The sequence below is a fragment of the Callospermophilus lateralis genome, chromosome X (assembly GCF_048772815.1).
Source record: "Callospermophilus lateralis isolate mCalLat2 chromosome X, mCalLat2.hap1, whole genome shotgun sequence".
NCBI lineage: Eukaryota > Metazoa > Chordata > Mammalia > Rodentia > Sciuridae > Callospermophilus > Callospermophilus lateralis.
The window spans coordinates 96,128,052-96,150,601 of NC_135325.1; the positions used below are offsets into that span (position 1 = coordinate 96,128,052).

Genomic DNA, 22,550 nt, shown 5'->3' on the forward strand with positions numbered 1-22,550 from the left:
AACAGAAAGCTTGTAAATCCTGACCAACCCCCCCCTCAGCAAATTGCTTATTCAGAAAATATATGGGGCAATGTATTTTGGGGAAGGGGGTAGGGGAACCAGGGATTAAACCAAGGGATGCTTAACCTTGACCACTGAGCCACATCCCCAGCCCTTTTTATGTTTTATTTAGGGACAGGGTCTCACTAAGTTGCTTAGGGTCCTGCTAAATTGTTGAGGCTCGCTTTGAACTTGCAATCCTCCTGCCTCAGCCTCCCAAGTTGGTGGGACTACTGGAGTGCACCACTGAACCTAGCCATATAGGGCAAGTTCTATCCTGGGCACTACAAGTAGTTCAACAGGATAAAAGGGAGAGGGGAGAGAGAGATCGACCATATAATATATCTATATAGACATATAAGAAAAGAAATAGCACTGAACCTTTCGTTTAGAATGTATGTTGACAAAACCTAAGCTGGCTCATGTTTACCACCTTTCATACCTGGAAGAAAAGGTTGTCTGATTATACAAATAGTGTAAACAGAATAACATGATAATTATTTAGCTTGAGAACAACCTTTTCCCCAGCACTTAACAGCAAGCTAGCAGAATGTGATGGCTACAATGAATCTGATCAATTCATTAATTCATTGAAGTGAGTTCCATAGGATTTCTACTTTGCAAAACTTTCTGACATGACTAGAACATTCTTGCATTAGAAAGTGTTGGTGTAAGTCTTTTCTAAATTTTCAAATTAACCTCTCCACAATTGGCACACTTTAATGACTTTATACATACTAGGATATTTCCCCCTGATAAAACCTTTCACCAAGGTGGACTTAACTTTTGTATGGTACTCCTCCCATATAAACACAAATGATAAGAAAATATCTTTAAGCAAAAAATTAGTTTTTCACATGATCCTTCAACAACTTTACTAAGCCCTTAAACGCATAGGAATTGCTGGATGCTATGATGCACACCTATAATATCAGTGACTCTGGAGGCTGAGGCAAGAGAATCGAAAATTTAAGGCCAGCCTCAGTGACTTAGTGAGAGCCAGTCTGAAATTTTTAAACTGAAAATAAAAAGGGTTGGGAATGTAGCTCAGTGGTAAAGTGCCTCTGGGTTCAATTTCCCAGAAAAAAAAAATGCATAGGACTTTAGATATATTTTGATATGTTAATTTGATATGATTTCTTGAGACAGCTTTGAGCAATTTTTATAAGGGAGGAAGGCATCATTCTATCATCCTTGATCCACATGTAGTACTATTAGCCTACTTCATTGCATAATATTTTTTCAAGCTTCAGGTAAGTACCACACCAAACCAAATTAACACCTAGAAATCCAAATGTTGAACACATTAAGGTGAATTGTTATCTACTGATATGTAAAGGTGCCCAGAAATGAAATGCTCAAGAAAAAGTAGACAGTAGGCTGGGGTTGTAGTTCAGTGGTAGAGTGCTTGGTTTGCATGCATGAGGCACTGGGTTCAGTCCTCAGCAACATATAAAAATAAATAAATAAAATAAAGATATTGTGTCTATCTACAACTAAAAAAAAATTTATAAAAAATAGTAAAGTAATCCCCCTTTATCCATGGTTTCACTTTCTATAGTTATAGTTACCTATGGTCAACTGCAGTCCAAAAATATTAAATGCAAATTTTCAGAAATTTACAAATTTTAAATTTCTTGCTTTTTTTTCAGTAACATGATAAAGGTTCAGGTCATCTCACTCCTACTGGGATGTACATTATCCCTTTACCTGGCTTATCTACACTGTATATGTTATCTGACTGTTAGTCACTCAGTACCCATTTTTTTAAACTTATTTTTTAGTTGTAGATGGATACAATACCTTTATTTTATTTATTTATTTATATGTGGTGCTGAGGATCAAACCCAGTGCCTCACATGTGCTAGGCAAGTGCTCTACCACTGAGCCACAACCCCAGCCCCTCAGCAGCCATCTTAATTATCAGATGAACTGTCAGGATATCACAGTGCTTGTGTTCAAGAAATCCTTATTTTACCTAATAATGGCCCCAACTTGCAAAGAGTAATGATGCTAGCAATTCAGATATACCAAGGAGAAATTGAAAAATGCTTCCTTTAAGTGAACAGGCAAAAATTCTTGACTCAATAAGGAAATAAAAAATCATGCACTGAGGTTGCTTAGATCTATGGTAAGGATTCGACTTCCATCTGTGAAATTGTGAAGAAGAAATAAGAAATACATGCTACTTTTGATGTTGCTCCTCAAACTTCAAATATTAGGGCCACAGTGCATGAACAGTGCTTAGTTAAGATGAAAAAGTCACTAAATTATGGGGCTCAGTACTATATATGGTTTCAGATATCTACCAGGGATCTTGTATCCCTGTATAACTATAAATACACTAGTCCCCCCCAGTAAAGGGGGGACTAGTGTATTTATAGTTTGATTCCCATTTATAAAAATACACATATGTATTTATAAGCATAAAATATGTGTAAAGATAGACACTCAACTTTTACCCCAGTGGTTACCTTCATGGGTTGTTTTTTTTTTTCATTGTTGTTTTGTCTATTTACACTTATTTCTCAACCAATTTCATGGAATCCTGCTCTAGAATATTTAGGACAGGATTTGATTTATTCATTACTTTTGGCACACCCTTTAAGAGCATCAAGTAGGTCACATTTGTACAAGTCTTTTCCCCTGCAGAGTCCTCCTGTCTTGATAAATGCTCCCAAAGAGAGGGGACCTGAATATCTGACAAAGTTCTCAGTGCAAACGTAATCAATGACTCCAGAAACCCTTTTGGAGTGTTTTCTGAGCTGCTTCACATCCTACCCCATATCTAGGATCCTTGGTCTCATCCTTGGCTCCAGTTCTACTTGTGGGTTTTAGCTCTTTTTTAGGAACATAGGTCTGGGAGCCTCTCTGTCTCTGCTTTGTCATGGTTATCCAAACTGCCTCTGTGATGGCACAGTCTGGCTGGTGACAAGAAGGCTTTCCTGAGAAAGAAATGAAAGGTATTAGAACTGAAGCAAGGCAGGCACAATAATGTCCCAAGTGGGATTCGTGTTAATTACCAAATGAAATTAAACAGATGTCAAGTAGAAAAGGATTCCTTTCTTTTGTGCCCTCCATATAACCCGGCAAGGCAGGAGTCCCTTGGGTAGTTAAGAAGCTGTTCTTAAAAGTGAGCATACTGTCCCCTTACTGGATCCTTTCCTTTTTTTGTCCATCTCTCTTCTCATCCCCAAATTGTGGCAGGACAATGGTCGTCAGGTGGGCTGGGAAAATTCCTAAGAGGCCATAGGCTTGGGTCATTGGTATCATTCCTCCAACTCCAAAGAAAATCTTTGAATTTCCTGCTTGATAGTCCCTCATGCAAGTGTGTGGTTACATAGGTATGTATTTACCAGACTATGTGTGGGTTGGAATGATGGTAGAAAGGTTTTGGGAGAGACTTGTGCTCACAAGATCACCTAGCTCTGGATTCTTAGACATTTCAGATAAAGGAAGAAGCTGTGTAAATACAAATATTTACAGTAAACTACAATTTCAGGCTGGGAGTCTGAACATCATGGTATTCTTGAATTGGCTCTGAACAATGTACATGGTGGTTTGGAGGGGTATAATACATGTAAAAGTATTTTGATAAAAGTTATAAGTCCATCCAAAAGTATGGTGTACAGAGGGTGGGGAGAGGGAGTGAGGAGGTGATCATGTGTCTATTATAAATGTGGGTAGATATCCAGACCAGTGCCCCCTTGGGAAGGGGAAGAGTCAAAATGAACTACCTCCAAGTCTATTCATCTATATTGAGGCTTTCCCCTGCTCCTACATCCACAACACAGCCCTAGCAAAACAATAACCTAATAGGCAAGGCTAGAACAGACTTCAGACTCATTCAAGGCTTTGCTTTCCCATTTTTCCTCCACATGGTACCTACTTGCCATCTGGAGAGATAAAAGTCTCACCTGGGGGTATGTAAACTGGTGGCCTCTTGAGCATGCTTTCCAATTTATTCCTGTTCTGTTGCTTCTCCGCAAAGTTAGCAATATCACTGAGGTCTTCTGGGGTACTCAGGAACACTTGGGGATTGCTTCTTCTCATTCGCTGTTCCTTGCCCACAGAGTGTGCAATTGGGCCCAAGGGCACTGAAGAAAATTGTGCCAAATTATCTCGTTTCTCATTCTTAAATTTCTGTGGAGAAGGAATTCTTCTCAGTCGGACTCCAAAAAGGTTTTCCACCTCAGCTTCACTGCTGGGTATGCTGGTATGGCCATCATTATGTCCAGTACCACTCTGAAGAACTTCCTCCTTAATGTAAGCACTCCCAGAAATGGGTGTTTTCCCAGGAAGAGTAATGTTGAACTTCCCAGGTTTGTTAGCAGAGACTGGGATGCTCTTAATGAAGTCTTCTGAAACTTGGCTGAATTTCTTGGTTTTCTTTGGAGAAACAGGGCATTTTGATAAGGACCAATTGCCTCGATTGTTCTCAACAATGGTTCCCTCAGCAGCAACATTCGTGGAACTTGAGTGGGTCTGTTGCTGGTATCCAGGATTTCCATATGCCTGGAAAGGATTAACAGGAAAGGAGGCCTCTGCAGGACTGCTCCAATCTACAGGAACATTCCCTGAGCCTGGTGATAAAATTGGTGGCTGCTCAGATCCATCCAAAGTTTGGGAAGGGTGTCTGGAAGGCATATGCTCTTCAGAGATTCTCCACTCTTCTGGGGAGTCATCAGAAACTGAGGAGACTTCCTGCTGGTACTCAAACTTCCCCAGGACCTGGGAAAACTGTCTGGTAGGTACCTGCCCTTTAGAACTGCTCCACTTGCTAGGGACATTCTCTGAATATGAGAGACCTTCTTGTGTGCCTTCAGGCCTCCCCACTGACTGTAAAGGGTGCTTCATAGGCAGCTTCTTCAAAGAAGTGCCTCCCTCAGAGTCAGCATTCTCCCAATCTGAGAAAACGTGGTGTTCCATTTTAGGCCTCAGCAAGGATTTGAAAGGATGACTTAGCGAGAGAGGATCTGCATACATGCCCCCATGAATAGAAGCACTCTCTGAGAAGATCTGCTGTGCCATAAACTTCACAAATGACTGGGAAGGACTGGGAAGCAGTGGTTTCTTAGAAAAATCTTCTTCACCAGCAGGATTCTCTAGACGTGAGGACATTTCCTGAACTTTAGACCTCACTGAGAACTGGGTGGGATACTCAGGAGGCAATGCCCTCCCAGAATTACCTTCCTCAACAGTAGCACTCTCAAAACTTGGGGACCCTTTCTGGACTATGTGCTTCATAACAGAACGGGAATGAGGGTTGGAAAGCAGCACGTCTCTAGTACTGCCTCCCTCAATGGTAACACTTTCTGGACTTGTAGAGGCTTGTTGTTCAATTTGAGGGTTCCCCCATGGCTGGTAAGTATATCTGGGAGGTACTGGACAGCTCCGTTCTATAGACGTGCTCACTGAACCTGAGGAGATTTCTTGCTTGACTGCTGGTCTCTTCTGGGACTGTAAGTGATGTCCAGGAGGTCTCAATTCCATTGAACCACTCCCTTCAGCTGCAGAGTTCTCTGGACCTGCAGAGGTTTGTTGCTCAAGTTTAGAGCTCACCCATGACTGGAAAGGGTTTCTTGGCATTGGCTCCAGAGAACCACTCCATTGTGCAGAAGCACTTGCTGAACCCATGGAGACTGGTTGCTTCATTACTGGTCTCATCAGGGGCTGAGGAGATATTTTGGGAATTGGCGGAGCTTTAGGGATGCCCCACTGGGTAGCAGAGCTCTCTGAATTTGCAGAGGCTGGCTTAAATGCAGAGAACAGCCATGACTGCAAAGGGTGTCTGGGAGACACTGACTCTGTAGAAACATTCCCTTCAACCTGAGGGTTCTCTGCACCTGCAGAGACATTTTCCTGAAATGTAGGGTTCACCCATGGTTGGAAGGTGTGTCTGGCAGACACTGGCTCCTCAGGATTGGCCCATTGTGAAGAAATGTTCACTGAGTCTACAGTCATCTGTGGGTGGAAATGAGGCCTCATCAAATGTTTTCCAGGGGGCAGGTCCATGAATATGCCCTTTTCAACAGCAGTGTCTTCTGAGAACATTTGCTGGACTTGAGGATTTGTTATGGACTGGGGAGAATACTTGGGGTAAAGTGATTCCACAGAAGTAATACCTTCTGAACCCGAGAACATGTTTTGTTGAACTTTAGGGTTTATCAAGGGCTTGGAAAGAAGTATAGTAGGCCCTTCAATAGCTTTGCTCTCTGGAAATGAGGAAGTTTGCTGCCCCACTGGAGGGTTCAGCCATGTCTGGAAAGGGTGTGTGGGAGGCCTTAGATCCACAGAAATGCTCCCCTCCACAGCAGTACTCCTCGGACTTGCAGAGATCTGTTGTTGGATTAGGGGTCTCCTCATGGACTGAGAATGAAGTTTTGGAGGCAGTGTCTCCATAGAAACCTCTCCCACAACTGCAGCACTGTCTGCACCCAAAGATAATTGTTTCTCAACTTTTGGTCTCACTGAGGGTTGGGAAGAACACCTGGGCAGCACCTCCATAGAAATAACTTCTTCCCTAGTTGTAATATCTGAATGTAAGGAGAGTTTTTGTTCAACTAGAGACCTCTTTAGTCGCTTAGAAGCCATTCTGGGAGGCAGTGGATCCATAAAAATGCCCCACTCAACTGCACTGTTCTCTGGACCTGTGGGACCTTTTGGCCCAAATTTAGGGCTCACCCATGGCTGGAAAGGACAGCTGGGAGATACTGGCTCCAAAGAACTGCTATATCCTGCAGAAAGGCTCACTGAACTTGAGAACACTTGTTGCTGAACTATCTGAGGAGGGTGCCTGGGGGGCATCTGTTTGACCGAAACTCTCCAGTCTTTAGGAGTGTTCTTTGAAAATGAGGACACTTCTCTTTGGTCTTGTGGCTTCCCCAAGGCCTGGTCAGAGTTTCTGAGAGATACATCTTCCTCCAAGCTGCTCCAATCATCAGCACTGTTGCATTTTTCGGCATAACTATTTGATTCTGTAGAGAATTCTGTATCTTCAGGTTCCTGTAAAACCAGCTTCTCCTGAGACCTGGAGGCGGCAGCAAATCTTTTTGATTCTGAGAAGACTGCTTCAAGCTTCCGCAAGGATCGGGAGAAGCGAATGGCGGCCATTTCCTCAGGACCTCTCCCCTCCTCAAGAATACTATCTGATTCTGAGGAGGCATCTTCAGGTTGAGGCTTTCCCAAGAACTTGTGAGAATATTCAGGGCCCTGATTCTGTTCCAAACCGCTCATTTCAACAAAACTTTCTGATTCTGGGAAGCCTTCTTTTTCACCTTCAAGCTTCTGTGGGGACTGGAAGGAATGTTCAGGAGCCCGCTGCTCCTGAACACTCCCCTCCTCTGAAGCACTATTTGAATCTGAGGACACTTCTTCATCTTCAGGCTTCTCCAAAGACTGGGAAAGGCTTCTGGGAGATAGCCTCTCTGTAGAAAGGCTTCCCTCTGCTACTGTACTTGCCACACCTGGAATAATGGCTGTAAAGCCCTGGAGAATATTTCCAGGAGACTTTTCTTTGCAGATAGTTGGAACACCCTGGGCTAACTCCATTTTGGACTGGGAATTTTGCAAACCATGGCTGGAAGCTTCTTCTTCCCCTGACTGGACATGTGAAGGATCCCTAAGCACCTGAGCCTCCACTGCCACTGAAAGAATGTCCTCTTCTTGGGCTTTAGAAAGTCTTCCTACCATTGGTAAAAGAGAAGCTCTGCCATCTGGCTTCCTGGCTCCACAGGCCCCATTTTCATGGTAGAGTGGTGGACCACTCACCATGGATTCTACCATGTCTTTAGGTATGGGTTGTGGTGCTGATGCTTTTTTGGCTTTAACTTCTAGGCCAACATTCTTCTTTACCATGTCACCTTTATCTGAAAGCAACTCCTGAGAAGTAGTACTTTCTGCCTGTGGAGTTGTAAACTGCTCCATGGTTTGCTTCTCAAAGGTTAAGTGCCGGAAAGGGCAATCACTGGCCGTCTTCTCCAAATGTGAATAATCATATCTATCACCCAGGATATGCAGTTGACAAGATGGTAGAAGGCATCTTCCTCTGCGCCCATACTCATTTATTCCCGAAATACTTGAACCTTTCCTTCTACGTCTTCTTCCATATGCTGCCAACATTGGGTAGCCCATGCTCCCAGTAGGATCTGTGTTTGAAGCCTGTTCGGCTATCTTCTGATCATAAATCTCAGTTTTGTTGCTCGGGTCCTGGTTCAAGGTACCTGCACCAAATAGAAATTAGGAAAGGAGAAATATGTATGCTTTAGACTTCCTAAAACAGGAAATGCTCTGTCCTAGCCCAGTTAGTACCTATTTGCTACTGAATTTGCTAGCATGAAGAAGCACTGTTCAAAAGACAAAGAATAAATGGGTCACAATTAACTTTCTGTGGTTGAAAATGGTTTCAATCAAAGGGAAATTTCAATTGCATGGACTGATTCCAGGATTAGCTCATCATCATTTAATAATAGTCTGGTCCACCATTAGGTGCACATAAAAAGAGGCAAATTTTGAACTTGTAATAATGATTATCTTTGAAGAAACTGACAGGGGCAGGGGGAAGGGAAATTTTACTTTCTCTTTAGTATTTTTATTTTCTAATATTTATCTGAACTGCTTGAAATTCCAAATTATGTCCATTTATGCTTTATTTTTTTAGAAAGGTATCATCAGAAATTATCTGAGAGGTAAGAATTTTGCCCAGTTTTCTTCTATTTTCTCCCTTCTTATGTTAAAATAATTCTATGTAATATACATGCACAGCAAATGTTTGAATACATGAAAAGCAATACTTGCAACATTTTAATAATTCAATTGGTCCACAGGCTTCAAGTTAAGCACAAGGTAGCAGTTATACAAATTGCTCCTCTCCTTTCTTAAGGAATTCCTTTTTCTAAGAAACTCGGTTTGATCCCGTGGTGGCAGGGCCCCTTGCTGCCTATCCTTCCTCATAATCCACTGCTTCCCTAGTTCAATCCTGTGGTTTTTTATGCAGCATACTGCACTGAAAATAGCAGGTTGTGCTCCAAAACACTTCTATCACATGGAACACCAAACAAAATATCTGCCCCCGTGGGTATTGACTCAGTTCTGTCCTCCTTTTGTAAAAAATCTGAAAAAAAAAATACTTCCTTCTCTCAGATCTCCCTTCTTCCCTCTATCCATTTCCTCCTTTCTGAATTGATTTTGTGGTTTTGTTTGTTTTCATGGGAAAATATGATTGAGGATATCCTGTCTTTGAACCCATGTGTGATTTTTTTTGTAGCAAAAACATTAAATAACTGTTCAACATAATTTGTGGAACAGGAATTTTGTTTTATCAGATATTGCTTGAAATTAGCTGGCCATTAGCTGGAGCCAATATCCACATTCACATACCCATGAACACACAGAGAGTTTTACTCTAGTGGTATCTATTGGTTGGGAATTTGACAGGTCTTGACTGCCAAGGACATCTGCCTGCAGCTGTACAAACCCTCTTTGTCCATGGATATGGGAACTGCTTTTGCTATTAACACAAAACCTTTTCTCTGTACTGAAAGGGAAAGGCAACTAAAAAAAATTATTTCAGGCCAATTCTGGGGATTTTTGTTGTTGTTGTTGTTTTTCTTTTTCTTTCTTTATTTCTTTTTTTGTACCAGGGATTGAACCCAGAGGCACTTAACCACTGAGCCACATCCCCAGCCCTTTTTTAAAAAAAATATTTTTTATTTGTAGATGGACATAATATCTTCATTTTATTTTTATGTGGTGCTGAGGATCGAACCCAGTGCCTCACACATGCTAGGCAAGCACTCTACCACTGAGCCCTTTTTTTGTATTTTATTTAGAGACAGGGTCTCACTGAGTTGCTTAGGGCCTCATTAAGTGGTTGAGGCTGGCTTTGAACCTGAGATCCTCCTGCCACTGGAATTATAGGCGTGTACTACTGTGCCTGACCAATTCTGTTATTTTTATCTGGTTTTATTGTTGAAGGGGAATGCAGAAGGGTAATCACTAGCTGTATTCACTGTACTCTACTCTGATATCTGGGCTCATTGAAGAGCTCCACATACACATTAACCTCAGAGAAAATTAAACAAATTTACAAACACACAAAGCACTTCCCTGATTGGAAATTCATTTAGATAAAACGAGGAACCCAGATATGATCCTTTACCTAATCCCATACAAGTGGCAGCTGTATTAATTTGACAGTTTAGATGGAGAAAACTGGATCACATTAGAACACATTTTAAACTGGAAGCTCTCTGAGGACCAAGGGCACAGTCTCTGGTAATTTTTGTTCATAACTCATGTCACACTGAACTGTGCAATGAAGTCTAGGATATATGTTTCTGGGTGAGGGTGAAGATGAACCAACCTGTACCATCTTTATTCAGCTTCTTTTGATCAATTTCTTTTGGGTTATTTGTACTCTTTTCTCCTTCAGAAATCAGTGAAAGGCTTGTCTCGTCCTGCTTTGGTTTCATCTAAATCATGGAAAGAAAAATATCAAATCTGATTGACATGCTCTCTACCCTTGTATGATTGCTAAAAAAAATCAGGAAAAAGGTCATTGATGCTAGGTTTATAACAGTACCAGTAAAGATGGAAGTTATTTTTTTATTTAATGACTTTATTTTACTTATTTATTTTGTGTGGTGCTGAGGATCGAACCCAGTGCCTCACACGTGGGAAGCAACGCTCCACCACTGAACTACAATCTCAGCCCCGATGGAAGTTAGTTCTAATGACACACATCAAGAATTCCCTAGGGATGATTTTACCTATTGAAAGTGAGTGATCCAGATCTGGGGTTCCCAGTCTCTAAGTGACATGCTGTAGGAATCTACTGTACCACATTGGAAGGACATAAATCTGAAAATGGAGTTGTTGGACCTTACAACAATCATGCTTTGGCAACATTGGAATTCTCAGATTTGCTCACTGGACCATGAACCAAATTCAAATCCTGTTTGGCTCTTCTTTGGGAAATTTAATGAAACCATGAATGATGTCTTTCCAGCTCAAAAGAAGAAAGAAGATCAGGGTTTGGTAAGAGGGAAGACAGAAATAGATGAAGAATTCAGTCCTTACACTGAAGGGTTGCAATTAGTTTAGTATAAACAAGGTTTGTAGAGAATTATAGTAGGGTTCTAGAAATGCCAGGATAGCATCAAACAGAACAGTGTTCAGATATTGCTTAGAATAAACCATTTATGGCAAGCAACTAAAGGCAGAAATACAACTTTTTATCTTCTCATTCATATTTCCTGAGCTCAAAATAATTTATTGTTGAGTAAATGAGATCAGACAGACCTGGGTTCAAATCTCTTCTCCATCATTTACTTGCTGTGTGACCCTGGGCACATTGTTCTATATATCTCCATGTCCACATCTATAAATTAAGAATTAGGACCCCTTATTTCTGAGCAGAGAGAAAGAGGTGGCAGCCCCTGTATCATAAATGATCCTGGAACTTTTTATATTCATTTATGTGTCAGGAAGAGAGTCACAGAGATGAGGCAGATGTCCCAACTTTCTCTGAGAGCGATGCCCAGACCTTTTCTATGCAGAATGAAGAATGTCAGAAGGTTAACACCAAGGTTCCCTTAGCCAATATTCCCTGACTGCCAAGTCTGTGGTGAGGTGTCCAGGGGGATAACATAAGCATAGGGTTTAAAATTGGTCATCCCTTGCTTGACACCAAACCAAGGAGATTGTCTCTACTGATACCAGAGGTTCTCCCTTGACCCCACGCCCTCCAACTGTTCTTTGAAGTCATATTTTGTTTACTTTCTAAAGCAAAGTTGAAATGTCTAAGCAGAGGCAACATTTGGGGTAAAAAAAAATCCTGGGCTGGAATTCAGAAAATTGGATTCTGGCTCTGGCTCTATTATCACCTGGGTGTCCACCTTTGGGCCAGTACCTGAACTATTTGTGTTATAATGTCTTTCCCTGTGAAATTCTTGCACTACACAGTCATTTAGTCTTCCAGTTCTGATTTTATAGCCTCTTACTTTTAATCCAGAATCGCAGAAGAACTGGGTATTTGATCAAAGTGAATCTTCCACCCAGCATTGTTAAACACCAACATCTTTAAATTCTTAACTTTGGGGAAAATTTTTTCCAAAACATTCCCAATTTTCTTAAACAGGGATCAAGGAACACAATATAACTCTTCTTGATTACCCAGACAAATAACACACATGATCTATTACATTGGACTATGATAGAGTATATCCCTGAGAGGGAGATTGAAGTAGAAAAGATTCTTTTTTGTGTGTGTGTGGCGGGGGTGGGTAACCAGGGATTGAACTCAGGGGCACTCGACCACTGAGCCACATCCCCAGCCCTATTTTGTATTTTATTTAGAGCCAGGGTCTCACTGAGTTGCTTAGTGCCTCCTGTTGGCAAGGCTGTCTTTGAACTCGCAATCCTCCTGCTTCAGTCTCCTGAGACGCTGGGATTACAGGTGTGCGCCACTGCGCCCGGCAGGAAAGGTTCTTGATCCCTTATACTAAATGATCTCATATTATTTCTGTCATCTCTTTCTGCTATGAGCTGTCATTTCCCTTTGCTCTCAGATCTGAGTCTGATCTGCAGCCATGATTTTATTGTCGTCGTTGTTGTTCTGTTTTGTTTTTGTGATGCTGGGAACGCAACCCAGGGCCTTATACATGCTAGGCAAACATTCCACCTCTAAGCTATACCCCAAGTCTATTTTTTTGTGTGGTCATGTTTTAACACTAGTTTGCCTAAGTACAGCTCTGTTGCTAGAAAGTTGTGTGGTCAAACTCTGTGATAACTCTGCAGAGGTCTTTAGCAGGGTTAACAGCACTGTTCTTCATACTTGGAGTTGCTGGAGCCTGACTTCCATACAAGTGGAACAGCGCTATAATTTTTAACTCTCAAATGGGTCTCATTTGATTAATAAGTAAAAAATCCTGATCTGGGCTAGGGTTGAATATCCTCTACCAAGCAGACTGAGTGACCTCCCAGATGCTAAGCCAATAAGCAGGTTCTGGGGCTTACATCCCTGCTTCTGCTTTTTCAGGCCCTCTTATATAAGATCCAAATGGTCAGGACCCACCATCCAACAGACACAAGCTTGCTCATCCCTCTGGAGGGTCAAGGCCAGGACAGCACTCTTGACTTTGCCATCCCAACACCATACCATTCCTGGGGGCAGTCTGCAAAGATGGAACTCATCTTTTCTTATTCAGGAGTTTATTCCCAGGTCTCTTGGAGGACTTACACTCGCTTGAAGGCTCTTCTTCTTTTTTTGTTTCCTGGGATTTAAAGCCATTTTGTGTCGAGCAGCTGAAGAATCCAGGCAGCCCTGGGTGGTGGCTGGGATGCTAAAGCCAACAGGCTGCTGGGTAACATTGGAAGAAGCACATGCAGTTGAGGACTGTGAGAGACCGGTTCCAGTTGATGCTTCAGAGTAGTTCTGGAAAGCGTGGGAGAAAATAAATGAGTCAACCTATATGTTGCCACTCGTCTCAAAGTTGGAAATTCTGGCTGAAGAATTCCTCAATTCCTGGCTGAAGAAATTCTCCTTGAACTACTTTCCCTTTTTCTTCCACTTCTGGTCAATAAAGTTCCACAGTTCCACTGGTCACCTTATAGATGAAAGCAAGAAACAGGAAGCAGTTTGGGTTGTTCCCCTACTTAGAAAGCATTCAGGGGTGCCCCATTGCGCTCAGGAGAGGAACACAAGCACTTAATGGATTTTACAAGATTGGAGGGTTTACATGTTTTCTTGTCTCATATCCCCTGCTTAGGGACAGGAGGACATTTGGCTGGGGTGAGAGGTACAACCTGTCAGTGAAACCCAGCAGGGCTCTGGGAGCTTATATTGGCGGGCTGGGTAGTGCAAAGAAAATTAGTTTGAAAGAGGGCCTGCCTGCAAGTTATATTTTCATAGAGACCGTAAGACCTTTATTTATATTTATGGCTCATGGGAGCAAAGTTGATCTGAGGACCCTAAGGAACTGAGGGCTCCCACCTCTAATGGGGTAGAGATAGAGCTTTTAACCTTGTCACATTATGGCTAGTCTCCATCTCTCTAAACTATTTGGTTCTGGCACACCTAGATAGTTTCCCTGGTAGGAACTTTACATACTCTCCTCTAGGCTTTTGGATAATATTTTCCCTGCCTCCAAGAGACCCCCAGATCTCCTTCCATTCCTAATAAGCTTCAGATTTCTGTGCTTACAGATACCCCTTTGAAGACCACATGATAAGCTGTCTCTACCCTGGACAAGAATAACAAGTGATATAATTTAGCAGGTAGACAGAAATTTATCTTTTTGTTTTTTGATACCAGGGATTGAACCCAGAGGCACTTAACCACTTGAGTCACTGAGCCACATCCCCAGCCCATTTTATTTTTTTATTTAGAGACAGGGACTTGCTAATTTGCTTAGGGCCTCACTAAGTTGCTGAGACTGGCTTTGAACTTGTGATCCTCCTGCCTCAGCCTCCTGAGCCACTGGGAATACAGGCATGTGCCATCACACCAAGGTAGGCAGAATTTCCATTTGTGTTTACCCACTAAATTCTTTCAAACTACCTCTGCACAGCAAACAGGGACCCCTTTGGTATTTTCAGCTTTCACATGCCTTTAAATTTCCTACCACCAGTATATGCTGATCCAGCAATGACCTAAGCTGCTATCTAAGTTCCACGAATGGCTCTTTTTTGGCCTGAGATTCCAGTGTCTGGGGACTTAACAGACAGCTAATGGGTCAGGATGATGACAAATGGAGCTCACCAATCTGTTTCTGATTCTGAGAGAAATGAAAAGGAATACTACAGTTGTCTTATGGGACCTATCACACAAATTAAGGATGGTCTGAATTCTTTCTTAACTTCCTTAGGCAACTCATCCATAAATTTATATGACACTACTTCCTGATGTTATCTATTTGTCTTGTGTTATCTCCATCATGTCAACTCAGGATCTGACTTTATTAACAAGAGTCCTAAAGTGCAAGAATTAAAATCAAGAATCAATAATAGACGGCATCAAACTAAAAAGCTTCTTCACAGTAAAGGAAACAATCAACATGAAGAAAGAGCCTACAGAATGAGAGAAAATCTTTGCCACCTGCATTAATCTCCAGGATATATAAAGATAGAGCATTAATCTCCAGATAGAGCATTAATCTCCAGGATATATAAAGAACTCAAAAAACTTAACACTGAAAGCAAAAACAACAACAAATAATAGACACTTCACAGAAGAAATACTATCGGTGTTATGGTTTGGATGTGACGTGTCCCCCAAAAGTTCACATGTGAGATAAATGCAAGAAGGTTCAGAGGAGAAGTGAGTGGATTGTGAAAATCTTAACCCAATCAGTGAATTAATCCTCTGATAGGAATTAACTGAGTGGTAAATGAAGTGGTAGAGTGTTTCTGGAGGAGGTGGGCATTGAGGGTGTGGCTTTGGGGTATATATTTGTATCTGGCAAGTGGAGACCTCTCTCTGCTTTCTGATCATCATGTGAGCTGCTTTCCTCCGCCACACTCTTCCTCTGTGATGTTCAGCCTCACCTTGAGCCCTAAGGAATGGAGCTGACTATCTATGGACACAGACCACTGAAACCATGAGCCCTCAAATAAACTGTTCCTCCTCTATCATTGTTCTGGTCAGGTCTTATTCACAACAGTGAAAAAGCTGACTAAAACAACCAGTCAACAAATATGTGAAAAAATGTTCAACATCTCTAGCAATTAGAAAAATGCAAATTAAAACTACACTGACATTTCATGTCACTCCAGTCAGAATGGCAATAATCAACAATACAAATAATAATAAATGTTGGTGAGGATGTGGGGAAATGGGTACACTCATACATTGCTGATGGGACTGCAAATTGGTGCCACCACTATGAAAAGCAGTATGGAGATTCCTCAGAAAACTTGGAATGGAACCACTATTTGACCCAGCCACCCCACTCCTTGGTAGGACTTAAAATCAGCATACTACAGTGACAAAACCACATCAATGTTTATAGCAGCTCAATTTACAATAGCCAACCTATGGAACCAACCTAGGTGTCCTTCAACAGATGAATGGATAAAGAAAATGTGGTATATAGAATATACTCAGCCATAAAAAAGAATGACTTTTGTCAGAAAATGGATGGATCTGGAGACTTTCTAAGTGAAATAAGGTAATTCTAAAAAAAAAAAACAAAAACAAAGGTTGAATGTTCTTTCTGATATGTGGATGCTAACATACAATGAGTGGTGGGGGGGGAGAATAGAAGTTCAGTGGATTAGACAGAGGGGAATGAAGGGAAGGGAAGGGGATATGAAATAGGAAAGACAATAGAATGAATCACAAATAACTTTCTTATGTTCATATATGAATACACGACCAGTGAAACTCCACATGATGTTCAACCACAAGACTGGGATCCTAATTAGAATAAGATGTACTCCATGTTTAATATATCAATATATACTCTCCTGACATATATATCTAAAAAGAAAAAATTTAAGAAACTTCTTGTACAACATTTAAAAAGAAGAAGAAGAAGAAGTACAGGAAGTTCCTAATCCCACCAAATATCTTAGAATAGGAGCCAGAAATGTATGGATTTCCTCTGGGAAGTAGAGCTCCTTATTAGGCTCTTTCCTCTCCCTCAGCCCTTCTGGTTAGGAGTAACCTAGAAAAGTGAACACAGGAGCCAACCACAGGATTTTATAGTTACCAGAGAAAGCAAACTGAACTTTTCATGGAAAGACTAAAATTGAGTAGAGGAAATGGAACTCCTTTCTCTACCTCTCCTTCCCCAACCTCTGCAACCCTATTCCTCCCTTCCTGTACTCTGACAGCCAAGATGTCCTCTCTGTACCAAATGTGCATATTATTAAGGAAGACTGAGAAATTTTCAATTCTCCTGTGTTTTAGAAGGGGTTTATCACAGACATCTTCTAATTAACATCTGGAGTTAATAAGTTCCTTTTGCTTCAACATCTGCCCCAATCAGTGCCAGGCCTGGCCCTACTAACCCAGGAAACATGGTTGGACCTTGGACCAGGAGAAGAGATCCTTTGGCACTGATTGGTAGGTGGCCATACACTCCTTTGCTGTTAGCTGGGGTAAGGACAGATCTTTGGAAAATTAAAACACATTTTGGCTTCATGTTCTCCTTCTGTCAAGTATCTAGACCAAGCACAAAGTAGTTTAGTCAATTTACCCTTTGGTCATCCTTTTAATATCTTCCTTTTCTATGGCATGATGCTAGTTTCCCCACTTCCTTTCCTGTTGATAAGGAAACACTTGAGAAAAGAGACAGAGCAGGACAGTTGTCTTACTGGACAAAGGAAAACACTGGCTGTTATTTGTGAGCAACACCCGGAGGCTATGTAGACCCAGGTTTCATCAAATAGTTGGTGGAAAGGCTGCTGCTCTGGGGTCAAATACACTCTGAAACTATCTGGGAAGATGTCACCCTGGAATGCCAGGAAGCTGCATTCAGTCAAAAGCTGGAAAGGCACGTAGTCTTGGGAAATCTCCAGCAGAAGCATCTCTTGGTGGGAAAAGTTGTTCTTGTGGGGAGGCTTCTGTGCCAGAAAGTACTGGCACAGGGCGTGAGACCTCATATTGGCTGTTGAGATTTTAATTCTCTAAGTGTATCAAAGTGGCTTATGTGGCCATTCCTGAGAGTGCTTCTGCAGCTGTTACTTTCCTCAAAAACCTCATCACATAAAAGCTGTTGTGGCCAACATTTTTGTCAACTTGAACGTTCCAGGAGTGGAATTTCAGATATTCCCTGCAGCCCCCCTCCCATCATCCCTTCTGAAATTTGCAATGTCTTAACTTTTATAGAAAAAAGAATGCGGGTTTGGAGGACCTGGGGCATAGCTCAGGGATAGAGCATGTGCTTAGCATGCATGAGGCCCTGGGTTCAATCCTTAGCACTGCACACACACGCGCGCGCGCACACACACACACACACACACACACAAGTACATGGACTTTGGAATTGAGTCTGAGGTCCTAGCCACACCATAGATTGGCTCTTTGAAGAAGTTCCCCAACTTCTTTGAGTCTCAGTTTCTATGTCTGTAAAATGGGGATAATAGTAATATATACTTTGGTGTGTTGTTCCAAGTATTAAATAAAATGATACATGGAAAGTACTTACCACAGTGCCTTTTATATAAAAAGTCTCAATAAATATTAGCTGTTATTTAAATGTTAGAGTTTAAGTAGCTGTCAATCATTCCATTGTTTTGGCTAATAAACAGTGCTATTTCTAGGACTGGGGATGTGGCTCAAGCGGTAGCATGCTCACCTGGCATGCGTGCAGCCCGGGTTTGAACCTCAGCACCACATACAAACAAAGATGTTGTGTCCACCGAAAACTAAAAAATAAATACTAAAAAAAAAAACAGTGCTATTTCTATTGATAGGCATTGGTTGTTCATATTTACATAACTTGTAGGAATCACATGGTTCAGTGAAAAGCATTCGGGATTCCGGCAGGAATTCTGGGTTCAAGTCTCAACTCTTTCTCCCCTGGCACCAATTGGTCCTGTGGTCTTGACCAAGACATTTCATCTCTCTGAATTTCAGGGTTTTTAAAAATCTAAAATGGGAATAATAGCATCTTTCCTATCCACCTTACAGAGTTATTGAAAGAATCAAATGTATCTCTATGTGCAAAATCATTTTGTAAACTGCAACTTTCTATGCAATACTTGGGAGAGATCATCTTGCTCTCCTTTGATACATGAGAAGATTAAAAAAAAAAAAAAGATGCCCTGGTCTTCAGAGATATTTTTGTAAAAAAAAATAAAGATGTATTTTGGATGAAGCCATCAGAGGTAACTCAAGAGACATAATAAGAAGGAAGCAACCTTAGGGAAATATAACATAATTGTCATTAGCTGTTATACTTTAGTTATGGAATACCCCCCAATATGTCATATGTTGAAGTCTCAGAACCCAGCTGGCAGCACTACCAGGAGATGGTAGGTTCTTTGGGAGTTAGGGCCTAGTTGGAAGAGGTAGGTCACTGGGGTGTGCCTTCAAAGGGTATATTTTGTTCCTGTATCTTTCCTATTTCTCTCTCTGCTTCTTGGCTGCCATAGGTGAGCAGCTTTGTTCTGCCACACCATCCTCACTGTGATGTTCTGCCTTAGCACAAGCCCACAGTGAAGGGGCCAAGCAACCATGAACTGAAACCTTCAAAACTGTGAGCCAAAATCAATCTTTCCTCCCTTTAATTGTTCTTCTCAGGTATTTTGTCACAGCAATGAAAAGCTAACACATTTACCAATACAATAGAAACAGCACTGAGAATCCAGATATAAACCCATTCATCTATAAGCAATCGATTTTCAACAAAGGTGCCAGGAAATTCAGTGGGAAAAGAAGAATATTTTTAACAATGGTGCTGAGAAAACTGTATCCACATGCACAATAATAAAGGTGCGCCTTATTTCATACCATACAAAAATTAAGTAAAAATGGACCAAAGGTCTATATAAGACCTAAAACTATAAAACTCTTATTTACACAGGAGTAAATCTTCATGATCTTAGATTACATAATTAGATGTGACACTAAAAAAATGAATATCAAAAGAACTAATGGACAAAACTAAACGTCATCAAAAAAATTAAAGTTGTTCATCAATCTGGGCATGGTAGAGCACAGTTCAGGAGGGTGAGGCAGGAGGATTGCAATTTCAGAACCAATATTGGCAACTTAGAAAAATGAATCTTTATACACTGTTGATGAGAATGTGAATTATTACAGCCACTATTGAAAATAGTATAGGGGTTCCTCAAAAAACTAAAAGTAATACTTTCATATGATCAACCACTCCTAGTTATATACCTGAGGAAAATGAAGTCATCACACAAAAGAGATACCCAGTTTATTATGTTATTGCAGCACTATTCATAATAGCCAAGATAAGGAATCAGTGTAGATGAATGGATAAAGAAAATATGGTGTACATATACACAATGGCATATTATGCAACTATAAAGAAGAATGAAATTTTGTCTTTTGCAGGAAAATATGTGGAACTGGAAGACATGATGTTAAGTAAAATGAGTCAGACTCAGAAAGACAAATATTGCATATTTTCTCTCATATGTAGAAACAAAAAGATGATCTGAAAGTAGAAAAGAAAACTATTAGGAATAGAAGGGGCTGGTGGGAGTGGGAAGAGAGAGAGAAAGGGGAGAAATGATGTAGAACAACAGAGAAGGGAAGGTGGACAGGATCAATTCACGATAATACATGCATGGAAATGTCACAGTGAAACTCATTAATTTGTACAATCAATATGTGTTAATAAAAATGGTAAAAACCGGTGAAAATGGTAAATTTTAACACAATAAAAATGTTTCCCATGATTAAAAAAAAATGTTATCTAATTCAGTCCTTCCACTTGAATTTCAGACTGTCCATCCTAACTCATCAATAGGGGCACTCTTTGTATATTCATAAGCTAACTCCATAAATCAATGAGCATTCATCTTCTGACTACGAGTCTGTGCCTTAATTTTGGTCCAATACCTTTTATTTATTTATTTATTTATTTATTTATTTATTTATTTATTTATTTAATGTGGTGCTAAGGATTGAACCCAGTGCCTTACACGTGCTAGGCAAGCATTCTACCACTGAGCTACAGCCCCAACCCCTAATCTATGTTTTTGACATATATAACTGAAGGTTGCTTCTCTTCACAGGATCATTTAACTTTGATATGAGTTTTATTCTGATTGGTCAATTATCTTTATTATAAATTATGTTTTGGTTTACTTTGTAGTTTGTTTACAAACTTAAGTGTTCTAAACATTACATCACTTCAAAAGCCCTTCCAAGTTCCACAACCAATTAAATTGAATACACATTAATTTGAGAATGAAAGAAATGATATGGGCAGAATCTATTAATTTTCCAGTTTTTGGTAGATATTATTTGGTTGACAAACCTAAACATAAGAAATGCATGCACCCATGCTATTTCATGTTTCAGCTGATTTTTCATATGGATATGTGTCTATCTAACAATACTACATACCCTAACCTTTGAGGTTTTGTGTTTTTTTTTGGGGGGGGGGATTTGCAAGTGTATAGGCTTTGTTTCCCTTAACCATCTCTATTTTTTTAAGTATGATTTTTTTTATTTTTTAGTTTAGTTGAACACAATATTTTATTTATTTATTTATTTATTTATTTATTTATTTATATGTGGTGCTGAGGATTGAACCCAGGGCCTCACACATGCTAAGTAAGTGCTCTACCACTGAGCCACAACCCCAGCCCCACTATCCCTATTTTTATTTTGATAAAATAACCAAGAACATCTGTAAACTATTTTTTCTGACATACTGTCCTGCGTTGCTTATGAATTAAAATGGTGGTGATTATTTGGTTTATAGAATTGGATGGAAAGTGTAAACCACCATGCAAATCAAAAGTTCAGAATGACAGCTCCATCTCCAAACTATCACTCTGACTTCCCTCCTCGTGTTTAGCTACAGCAGGAGAAATTGAACACAAGAAGAAATTATGTCTCTGATGGGTTACCAACCCCACAATGCCCCCTTCAGGAGGGGCCTAATACCTTCTTTGCTGCCAAGATCTTGTGTGATGAAGTCTTCATTTGTGGGTTCATAGGTAGCTCATCATCACCAGACATTTCTTCCAAGTCCTTAGAAATTGTGCCAGAACGGATAAGAGGTGGGCTGATGCTGGGCTGGCGCGGGCGCAGTGGTGGGATCTGACAAAGGGGGGATAGAAGGGAAAAGTTGGAATGTGTAGTTTCCCCTAAGATATTGGTATTTTCTTGTTCCTTAATTGCTGAAGGACTAAGAAGCCAAAAAAAAAAAAAAAATGGAAAAAATAGACCCAGGAAACAATCTCCTACCTCTCTGACCTCACTTCTAGGACCAACTTAAATCAAAGGCTAACAGCCTTGGTTTATCCTCTGGATTGCTGCACACATTTGACAAACCCCAAACAGAAACTTCACATTGCTTGTTTGATCAAAACTGAATTCTGGTGTTATCGCATTACTGATGCTAACTACAAATCTTTCTTAATTCTGATCTTTGTTTGAACTTCAGCCATGCCTTTGGAAGCTCAATTCTTGTGGAAGTGATTCTTTGGGTTATGATCTGGGATTGGCATCCAAACTACTGTCCTCGCTCTTGTTATTCTAGGAATTGTCTAGACTACATCTTGGGTATTTGTTTCTTATCTTATCTCTGTCCAGATTGATTTTTCTGGGATTTTTTTAAAAAAGAAAATCTATAGACCTAGGGCTAGAGGAATCACTCATTAGTAGAGTAGTTGCCTAGTATGTGTGAGGCCCTGGGTTCAATCCTCAGCAGAGAGAGAGAGAGAGAGAGAGAGAGAGAGAGAGAGAGAGAGAGAAGGAAGAAAGGAAGGGAGGGAAGAAGGGAGGGAGGGAGAAGAGGGAGAAAAGAGGAATGAAGGAAACAGAAAGGAAAGAAAATCTACAGATCTAGTTCTGG

At 40.7% G+C, this 22,550-nt stretch overlaps 1 protein-coding gene across 1 annotated transcript in view; it reads right to left on the reverse strand.

Annotated features, from left to right (window-relative positions):
• Positions 1-22,550, reverse strand: part of Kiaa1210 (KIAA1210 ortholog) — a 41,837-nt gene that overhangs the window by 1,777 nt on the left and 17,510 nt on the right. Inside the window, exons 5-10 of the mRNA XM_077106489.1 lie at positions 21,638-21,793; positions 13,280-13,474; positions 10,403-10,511; positions 6,635-8,261; positions 3,957-6,226; positions 2,821-2,984 (exon numbers count right to left, since the gene is read on the reverse strand). Coding sequence (XP_076962604.1) covers positions 2,821-2,984; positions 3,957-6,226; positions 6,635-8,261; positions 10,403-10,511; positions 13,280-13,474; positions 21,638-21,793 — 4,521 coding nt within the window. The remainder of the gene's footprint in view (positions 1-2,820; positions 2,985-3,956; positions 6,227-6,634; positions 8,262-10,402; positions 10,512-13,279; positions 13,475-21,637; positions 21,794-22,550) is intronic.